The 10,022-nt window shown below is 40.2% G+C and overlaps 2 protein-coding genes, 1 long non-coding RNA gene and 1 other non-coding gene across 11 annotated transcripts in view; 1 reads left to right on the forward strand and 3 right to left on the reverse strand.

The window, feature by feature from the left end:
- The window catches only part of LOC117968163 (AP-2 complex subunit beta), a 44,091-nt gene extending 40,236 nt beyond the window's left edge, over positions 1-3,855 (reverse strand). For all 4 annotated transcript variants that reach the window (XM_059001649.1, XM_059001647.1, XM_059001646.1 and 1 more), the window contains exons 1-3: positions 3,673-3,855; positions 1,753-1,810; positions 922-1,027 (exon numbers count right to left, since the gene is read on the reverse strand). In XM_059001649.1, coding sequence (XP_058857632.1) covers positions 922-1,027; positions 1,753-1,789 — 143 coding nt within the window. In that variant the 5' untranslated portion in view covers positions 1,790-1,810; positions 3,673-3,855. The remainder of the gene's footprint in view (positions 1-921; positions 1,028-1,752; positions 1,811-3,672) is intronic.
- A 15-nt stretch (positions 3,856-3,870) lies between these two features.
- LOC117429257 (peroxisome assembly protein 12) lies at positions 3,871-7,326 on the forward strand. Of its 4 annotated transcripts, XM_059001658.1 has the most exons (5): positions 3,873-3,942; positions 4,178-4,215; positions 4,254-4,385; positions 4,865-5,415; positions 5,534-7,326. In XM_059001658.1, exons 3-5 carry the CDS (start codon positions 4,257-4,259, stop codon positions 5,931-5,933), a joined length of 1,080 nt encoding a protein of 359 aa, XP_058857641.1. In that variant the 5' UTR covers positions 3,873-3,942; positions 4,178-4,215; positions 4,254-4,256; the 3' UTR covers positions 5,934-7,326. The 4 variants fall into 4 exon arrangements, with proteins under 4 accessions (XP_033904466.3, XP_058857641.1, XP_058857639.1 ...); XM_059001656.1 differs by having other exon boundaries at positions 3,873-3,992; positions 4,178-4,385; XM_059001657.1 differs by having other exon boundaries at positions 4,178-4,385.
- Positions 7,327-7,337: 11 nt separating this feature from the next.
- Positions 7,338-8,650, reverse strand: LOC131701775 (uncharacterized). 2 transcript variants are annotated; one of them, XR_009308998.1, is made up of 3 exons: positions 8,510-8,584; positions 8,046-8,095; positions 7,338-7,804 (listed from the first exon to the last, which is right to left on the reverse strand). It is a non-coding gene; the product is annotated as an uncharacterized LOC131701775 (long non-coding RNA). The 2 variants fall into 2 exon arrangements; XR_009308997.1 differs by lacking the exon at positions 8,046-8,095 and having other exon boundaries at positions 8,510-8,650.
- Positions 7,883-7,977, reverse strand: LOC131701803 (Z30 small nucleolar RNA). The gene has a single exon (XR_009309013.1). It is a non-coding gene; the product is annotated as a Z30 small nucleolar RNA (small nucleolar RNA).
- Positions 8,651-10,022: the final 1,372 nt, after the last annotated feature.

Raw genomic sequence — 10,022 nt, forward strand, 5'->3', positions numbered from 1 at the left:
TTTCATTTCAAAAAATGATATCTGGTACTACACTAGGTTAAAGAAATCTCTGTTTAGAAGCCATTCTTTTTGATTGTTTTGTACTTCATGTGTCATTTCACCTGAAGAGTGAAATTGTGCCCACCCCTTCACTGGCTTCTTTCAATAACCAATCTCCTGCTTCCCCTGTTTACTGACATGCTCGGTAACATGCTTTGACCCAGAAGACACTACAGAGGTGAAATGACCCAGGAAGTACAAGTGCAAACAGATAACCCAAGAATAAGGCACCTAAAGTAGAACCAGATATCAAAATTAAAACATGTGTGCTATAACATGTGTTTCTTTTAAAGCTGAACATTTGAGACCGATTTAGTTAATGGAAGTGCAAAATGGCTAAGATTTAGCTACAATTACTTTAAGTTAAAGTCGATAGCACTGCCATTGCTCTACTTAACCCATTAAGTGCCATTGTCCTCATTTGAGGACAGGCTACTTTTTAATACTGTGGAGCATTATTAACAGGCACCTACCTGTTATTTAAATGTTCTCTTTAACTATATTGTTATGATAACTTACTCTCATTTTGTTAACTGCAAAAGTTAAGTCTAAATGTAACTTAATTCTGAAAACATAGCCCTTCAGATGCTTAAAAATGATCAATTTCTTGGTGTTTTCCTACCTAGTGATGATTAAGCTCCATGTGTTGAGCTTCATAGCCGTCATGAAATGTGCCTGTCATTTACACTTCTAAAAGATTGAAAACTTCTAGAATGGCAGCATATTTACTTTGAATGTATCAAATTACATAAATACTGCTTGTGTTCTGATTTTTTCAAAGAAAATTTGATTTGGTACTTAATGGGTTAATCATGGTCCTTTCCCTATTTCCGTATCCTCAATAAAGTCCCTTTGTCCAGGTTAAATGAGTATGCAGCTCACCTGACATCCTTCCCCACTGTCATGGCCGCGATCACCTTCTTCACTGCCTCCTTCCGCTTCTCCTTCTTCTCATTGTTGAGCTCTGCCTTCAGCTCAAATATCTCCCCTGCGAGGAGAGAGAGAGAGGGAGTGTGAGAGAGAGATACACAGACACACACCACGGTGAGGGAGACACACTTCAACTCATATCTACCCTGCGAGGAGAGAGAGAGGGAGTGTGTGAGAGAGAGAGAGAGAGATAGTGAGCGAGAGAGAGAGAGAGACACACACTCACACGCACACTCACCATCCGGGTCACTACAAGATTATTTCCTTGCACTTCTAGCGATCAGTGTGTAAAAAATATATACATATTAATAGACGTATGGCAGTAACATTCAGACACAGCTCAAAATCAGGCATCAAGTTCAAGAAAAACAAAATCAACATTCCCTACTTTCACTGCATCCACAGACAGATGCCTCTACAGACCCCACTGATTCAGACGCTTTCATTAACCTGTGCTAAAGAATGCCCAGAGCACGTTTCATCCCAAATGGATGAGTAGATCTCTAGATAGATGTACATACCTCCACTATATCCCGGGGACAACAAACACTGAACATCCAATTGTATGTAATAAGGCTAGAATTCAAATCGAGGTGTCTGGTAATACGATAAACAGAAAGCCTGTGTTATGCTTACAACAGTTAAAATCAAAAATACTTTCAAGATGCAGTTCTAAAGCAACAGCACAGTGGACCTAGATTTCAAAGAGAATCCACCATCACAAATTATTTCTGTTATGACGGAAGTTAGACAAACTGTTTAACTTCATCTTCTAGACCATACCTTTTTTGTTTGTTGTGAAATACTTGGAATCCGTCATGATTTTGGTCCTTTGGATCACCTGCAAAAAAACAAACAAAACACCATTAGTGAGTGTACAAAAAGTGTGCTATATTTTAAGTACTAGGATTGAGCTTTATGATATACTAACAGCCCATTTGAGTTCCAGGGTGCTGATGGGATGCCATTTCAGGGCTCATACCAGTAACCATTAACCTTGTGACACTGAATTTGCACATATTTGTTGCTGTCTGATAATCTGGAGAAAAAACAAGGAGATAACTACAGTGGATCAGGAGTTCTCACAAGTACAATATGGCATTTTTACTGCCGTCATTGCACTTTTTTCTACATTTGGCTCCATCGCATTAACATCTAGAGTCACCAATAGATAATATGTAAATACATTATTAAACTAAACAGCAGCTGTGTGTGTGTAGCGAGTATCAAGAAGATATCTTGAATACACTGAAAGATCTGACCTCTTGTTTTCATCCATTACCCCCATTATTACCCATAACTTCAAAAATACTGGGAGCGGAGAGCTAATATTTTGGGATTTTTCCTAAAACAGTTCCAGGTACATTCATATGTGATATGATAAGAATTTGAGAAGGTGAGGTGGGAGAGATCCAAACATGCACATCCATTCGGTGTGGAATGACCCTAACAGGCGCTTCTTATAAAATGTTATCAGTTTCCAAAATAACCATGTAACAAAGGAGATGTTCTTTTTAGGGTCTTCAAAAATGGGGCCCCTTATGTGCCGATGGTGTCCGTCCGTCTGTGGCGAACACTATACTGCACTGAATTAGCACCAATCTTCTCCAAACTTTTATCACATACCCCTAGCCTACTACAGATTCTGAATTGCATTTGGTTATAAACTGATAAACTCTTGCGATAATACTGCAATTATGACGACCCTCTGTATGTCCGTGCATTGGTTTATTTGTTCACATGATCTAAAAGCAGAACTGTATATTCATGATCCGACAGCTTCATGATATAGGAAGCTTGTGTGACGTCAGCTAGATGATATAAACAAACCGGGAATCCAACAAGGCCTGGTTTACAATAAAACAGAGAGCAAAGAGTAGTAATAAACATTCCCCAGGCAATCACATTGTGTGTAAAACTGAACAGGATTGTGGGACTTGAAGTGGGATTTTTAAGAATCAAAATGACACCAACACTCAATTCCAGGGCTTTCAGGTGCAAATACAAAACCGACTATAATGTTATGGACATGAGGCAAATCTCTGCAACACAAACATTTACATCACCTTCATTATAGCTTTAAAAAATAAGTGTTTACCCTTTTCAAAACATAAACCAAGGTCAGAATGCCCCTACAGAAAAACGGTTAAACGGAAAAGCAAGAGATGTTTTTTTTTTTTTTTTGTAGTCCTGTTTACATAGTGGGCTAAGATCAGCTTATAGAGCATGAAAAATTAATTTAATACAGAAGTAGGTATTGTTATAAATGCTCTCCAACAATATATATCACACCCCAAAATGCAGATGTTACGTGGGACGTTTTCAAAACATCTGATTTGGGTTTTTCACGCTGGTTTTGCTCCACAGTCCGTGACTCGGGATATACCGACCCTGATTGGAACGTCACCCCGCTGTGATTTATCATGGTAGTTTTATTTTTTGTAAAAGAATTCGTGAATTTCAATCGGATAGCACCACAGCAGTTGCACACACTGAACCCAAACCACTTAGCTGCCATTTCACTAGTATTTTCAATTAGAAATACTAATTTCCCGTTAATAGAACAGGGGCGTATGTTTCTATTACTGCAGCCGTCTTGGGTGTGACCCCGATTCGGCAGCAAGCGGGCAGGAAAAAGCGGTGCAGACAGCGTGGCCGCCTTTGTCATTTTTTCAATTCTATACAAACAAAAACAAACCTGACCTCTGACAGCGAAGAGGAGTCTGGCAGGTCGACCTGGCGGTACAGTGAGAGACGCTATGCCGGACTGAACAGACAGCAAGCGGTTACTGCAAGCGAGGAGTCCCGGAAATGGAGACGACTAGCCACGAAGATTCTACAGACACCGGAAATGGCGTGCCCCAGCACCGGAAAAAGCCGCCCGGTCCAAATTGTTAGGAGGACAGAGACTGCCGGTGACGTTTCCGCTCAGTGGAAAGATGTTGCTGAATTTGACTGAGAAAAGTCGACTATGTAAATGTATTTGAAGTAACTTTGAAATGTGTTATACTTGAGCAGGAGAGGTATTTTGATGTTTTATATAGTAACAGCACAGTTCACTACCCACGGAACTCAGCTGCAAAGTGACAGCTATTTTATTAGAATTGTCAGTAATAGCTAAACGCTAATCAGGGCGAGCAATTGTGAGGACTTTGGTATGGAGCACGTTTTAGTTGGCTGTTGACATTTTGCATGTGTTATTTTGCAGATATTGAGAAAGACCTAAACAGCCCCTGATTTAAAAATAAATAAATAAATAAATAAAAATAAAAAAACCGAATTGAAGCATGGCAGAACGCGGGGCGCATCTGACTACCTCGTCTCTGGAAGTGGACGACAGACCCTCCATATTCGAGGTGATTGCGCAGGAGTCGCTCATGGGGACTGTGCAGCCTGCCCTGCAGCACGTTGTGAAGGTAATGTGATTGAAGTGCGTTTAACAACAACAGCGTGTCATTTCCGGAGCTTCCAAACACACAAAAGTATTTACACATGTTGTACTTGACTTGGCTCAGAAAACAAAACGCTGTAAGAAATCCAGTAGGGATTCTTTTCAAAGCAGTAATAAATTATGCAGTGCCGCTCACAAACAGCTTGCATGTAGACTGTTCAATCCCAATGCTTTAAATGAAGTAGGTTGGATATAATATGAAAGACATTTGGCTGATATAAACCAGTGAGAAAATTAGACCGAGCGATTTGATCAGAAGCTTGTTTTTGTTGACTCCCGTTATATGCTGTCCTATAGATTCTAGTATGTTGATAATAAGCTGAGGGTGGCATTTAAAAAGTAATATTAAACAGTGTAGTTGGTTCCTACATTGAGGCTTTCAGAAGCGTACACACACACGACACTTAATAAATAAACTCAGATGTCAGTTTTATCATTCCTCAGGTCCTGGCAGACTCCAATCCGGCTCGGTACGGCTGGCTGTGGAGGTGGTTTGATGAGATCTACGTTGCTCTCGACCTGTTTCTCCAGCATCATTACCTCTCTCAGACCAGCGCGTCCTTCTCTGAAAACTTCTACGGCCTCAAACGAGTAGCCCTGTGGGGGCAGGGAGTCGGGAGTCGTCTGGCTTGCAGGGGGCTTTCCAGGAGGCATCACTGGCGCTCCCTTCTCCTGCTGGCGCTCCTGCCCTACTGCAGAGTGAAGCTGGGGAAGTTCCTAGCCAGGCTGAGGGAAGAAGAGGACTTCTCCATTCACCTTCCCCGAGCCCCCTGGAAGAAGTTCTACAAGGCTTTCCTGGCTGCTTATCCGTTCACCAGTATGGTTTGGGAGGGGTGGGTTTTCTCCCAGCAGCTGTTATATGTGTTCGGCAGGACTTGGCATCACTCTCCCCTGCTGAGGCTGGCTGGAGTGCGGCTTGTTAATTTGACAGCAGAGGATATCCGGGCTATGGATCTGCAGCCTCTGTTGACTGCAGGCCCTGGGACTAACCAAAGGTATAATACATGTGTAATAATAATAATCAAGGCTTTATGTTCTTTTCCTGCACAACTAGATTAGTCAGCAGTGGCGCTGAAAGAGTTCACTATTGGTGTGTTTCTTTCCTTGCCCTAGTGCTCATGAGAAGCTGAGACTGTTCCTGAGCCAAGCGGTGGGAGGAGTGGCTTTCTCCCTGTCGACTGGCCTCTCTGTGGGGGTGTTCTTCCTTCAGTTTCTGGAGTGGTGGTACTCCTCTGAAAACCAGGACACCATTAAAACTCTAACCTCCCTCCCCACGCCTCCACCTCCTGTGCACCTGGACGAGCAGACCGATCAGCTGACCCTACCCAAACACCAGAGTCTCTGCCCACTGTGCCACAAAACCCGCGCCAACGATACAGCCCTGGCTACCTCTGGCTATGTGTTTTGCTACCGCTGTGCTTACACCTGTGTGAAACGGCAGCAAAGGTGCCCACTGACTGGGTACCCAACGGAACTACAGCATCTAATAAAGCTGTATAGCCCGGATGGGTAAAAAAGCCCACAGTAATAACAAGCATGTTAGTAACCTTCGTAATGTGAAATTGGAGCCAACAGTAACACTGCTGTATGCATGTGTAATGATGTAAGTTTGATACACACAAGTGTCACTATTTGCCCTCAGATTCTGATACGCTCTGTACTTTGTGCTAAAAATGACCTTTTCAGGTTTCTTTATAACTGGATAGATATTGTAAAAATCTAAGTCACAGATAGCTTCCATACACCCCTAGATTATGATCCACTCAATAACCTTCTGAAGCACCTTAACTCCGATTCATTAGCACCGGACAGTTGTAGATACAGGCAGTGTGACATACACTCTGTCTCCAGTAGGTCTAACATTAGATTTCCCCAGAAGAGAAAAAAAGTTCTACTGTGTTTTTATGTGCTGTAGGATGGCGTTTTGTTTTAGCCAATTTTTCTTTAAAATATTCCAAATAAGGTTCCAGTAACACCAGTAATACAGATGCAGACATGTTCACGTAATTAAATCATATGTAACGGGACTATTGTTCCTAGATTAGTAATAGATTGAACAAAATACATTTCTATTTCATTTGAAATAAAAAATGTGTAGACATCTTTATTTCTAAAAAATATTAATCCATTTAATAAGTGCAATAAGACACTCCACTCCTGGGTGTTAGGTGTGCTAGAATAACTTCCAGGGGCTGAAGGCATATCCAACACCCTGTTGTGTCATATTTCTTACATAGAGTGTGTGTGTGTGTGTGTGTATGCATCTCACTCTAAACAAATCAGAACAAATGTGTATCTTTTTCATAAGATACAAAGTACTGTGGGCATTACTGACTGATATGCAATCCTTAATTGAGTCTCCCAGTCTGTCAGAGCTTTCACACCTGCCTTGATGGTAATATCAGAAACTGATGATTTACTCTAATAGATGCAAACATGAGGACCTTGAAGTTACTGAAATCAGCACTTCCAAAACCCTACATTTCCCATTTCCCCTAGTTTTGATGGAACTGTAGGATATCAGAACAGAAACACACAGTTGTGCTTTGTTTTTTGAATATATTTTTGGTGCTGGAAAGAGATACAGTTCTTACTTGCAAAAATAAAACAAAGGAAGAAAACACAAGAGCACAGAAAGTGGAAGATGACAGACAGTTATACAGAGCCCCTTTGAATCATTTTGATGCTGGCTTAAACAAAAGTGTTTTATTGTTAGTAATTATAGTTTTAGCTTGAGGTTAGTATTTTAAAACGGCTCACAACTATGCAGAGGTGGGAAGTAAACAGTAACATAAAATATTTACAGCACAGACTTCTGTATTTATGACTGCACAATATAAAGCAAATACAAGTTTTAAAAGGTTGAAAACCCCCAATGTGCTTCCTCCACAATAAATAAAACACAACGAAACATTTGTCTACTTGCCTCAATACATTTATTTCCAGAACTATACTGAATGCACTTGAAGTAGTGTGGCTGAAGTCTGTTGTAAACATACAACAAATCCTACAAGCTTCTGTATAAAACTTAAATATGTATTTACATTGTATTACATGTTATAAATAGCTAGGGTTACCATAGGACTACACGAGGACAATTCAGGCGTGTCAACTCACATCGCAATGCATTCTGATAAGTGTAGTCTTGCTGTGAAGGTACCCGAGGCAGGTAATCAAAATGCATTGCGAGGAGTTCAAAAGCCTTAACTGTCCTCGCAAACATAGAATCAACAGGTAACCCTACACATAGCAAGAGTATTTAATAGAACGTGGGAGAAAAACTGAACAACCTCGTACTATAACACACAGGCAACGAAAGGGCAATGCTTCCGTCCACACGGACGCACTGCAGGCTGGTTCCAACCCGTCTTCAGAGCTCACATCCTAAAAGAGAAGAGCGTAGAATTAATTTACGATTGCCAAAAACACACATGCGCAATGGGTTTAGTTGACCAGTTGCAGCAGCTCAGCGAGAAGATTAATTGATCACTTGCAGGTCAGAACCACCACGGATGGTGGCAATACCTGATCAGTCTTTACTTCGGCTCATCACAGCTGTCGCATGTGGAAAAGTATAGATGAAGTGTTCATATCTAAAAGTATTAATATGGCCACATAAACGCACATCATGTGTGGATGAAGCCTCTTGTTGCCCAAGGATCAACCACATGGATTCTGCAAGTGAAGGAGAAGCAGAACCAAGCGACTTTAACACATTAAACCGGAGCATAGATACAATCAAGGTTTAACGACCTTTAAACAAAACACGTGAACTCTATTTGCAAGCGTGCGTACAGCAACCTTTATAATTCAATGCATTCATAATATCAAACCGTTCCAAATCGTCATTAAGATGTAGACAAACCATTACATGTATCCTTTTCTGAATAGACACCACTGTACATTCAGCACACAATAATACAATGGTTATTTATATCAATTCTAGAACCATTTACACAGAGCCTTTGAACTAATCTGGAACGGTTTTAAATTTAACCACAAGTTCACTGGCTATAGTAACAACGACTTTCTAGCCAATCTTTTTACGGTACAAAAAATGCAGACAACAGAAAAACAAAATACACGTACGTTTCTGAATCACTGAAAACTCCACACCATCCTTTCGGCAAACCATCTATCACGCCGTTGTACTGGAAGTGATTGCTGAAGTACAACCGGGTGGAATTTGAAGCGCCAACGCCGGTCACGTGGTCTAGGATCACGCCCATAAACGCCCCTTCTCTTTGTTTTCCTCAAGGTGGCGCTGTCATGGCAAATGTTCTGTACTTTACTAACGCCACTGTATATAATAACACAGTAAACGTGTTCTGATCCTTTAAATCCTAATCCTGTAATAAGAACATGTATAACTTTAGCTACACAAATGATAAATGTATATTCTGTACTTGTGCACCAGCCTGTATTGCACAGTATACCATGTACAATATTATGTAGATGTGGGTCTTTATGTGCTGTAAAACATATGTGATAATTATTAAGGTAATTCTTTATTTTATGGTGGTCTATTAAACCTGTTGTTAAAAAAGATTTTCACACACAAAGCTAGTATAAATACCTTGTGATTAGAAAGTGGCACTTGCAGGGTTGGGTGGCAGTCTGTGTGTTTTTAAGAAAGGCATTTAACAAACAATAGCTGTAAACTGCATTTTTAACAAGTTTAAACAAGCATTCAAGGCGCAGTTTACACGTGTACAACCCTGGGCTAGATTGGTGACACTTCCTTCACACTGCATCACCTCCACTCAAGAAATCTGGATTGTAACCCCTCTTCACAGTCAAGATATACTCAACACATATTCTGTATGCACACATATTTGGTTTACTTAGATGGGGTGTCGAGGCGGGGGGCTGTGTCGTTGTCTTACTGAATGAGGTACAAAGCATGTTGCATTCAAACTAAACAGCACTATCAAAAGTACAGGCAACAGCGATTAGCTATGCTATTAAAATACTATAAAATAGACGAGACTCCCCCACTGTAGCATACATACAGATCCAGTGAAACCTCTCCCTGGAATCAAACATTTCTCTGGTCAGATCACTGATAACGGTTACTCGTGGGACAATTTAGAGTGTAAAAGCCTCTAGTGTATTTAGAAAAGTAAGATACAGGATACAAGATATCGACAAAAGTTTAGCATCACCTAGAAATTTAAGATTAAGACATTCTTTAAGAAAAAAACAAAAAACTATATAACATAATTTAGATCTTTTATTTAACATCATATAATCAAAAAAACTACAAAATTATATTGCAAAAGTCTAACGGAAGCCATAATAGTATTATAGCATTTCATGTTAGATTTCGTAATGTCATATTTTTCAGTCCCAGTTTTTTGTTAAGTATATGGAAAACTACAAAGCGGTATGTAATTCAATATGTTAATGTAACATTATTCAGCAGGTTTCAGTTGACTTTATGAAGCAACATTAGTTAATTCTATAGGGTGATGCAAAGCTTTTGGCTATAGCTGTACTATTAACAAATTCCAGATGGCTGTATCACATCAGTGTGCAGGTCTGCTATATAGTATTAATAAATTCCAGATTACATCAATATTGTGAGCTAATATATATATAT

The sequence above is a fragment of the Acipenser ruthenus genome, chromosome 26 (assembly GCF_902713425.1).
Source record: "Acipenser ruthenus chromosome 26, fAciRut3.2 maternal haplotype, whole genome shotgun sequence".
In the NCBI taxonomy this organism is placed as follows: Eukaryota; Metazoa; Chordata; class Actinopteri; order Acipenseriformes; family Acipenseridae; genus Acipenser; species Acipenser ruthenus.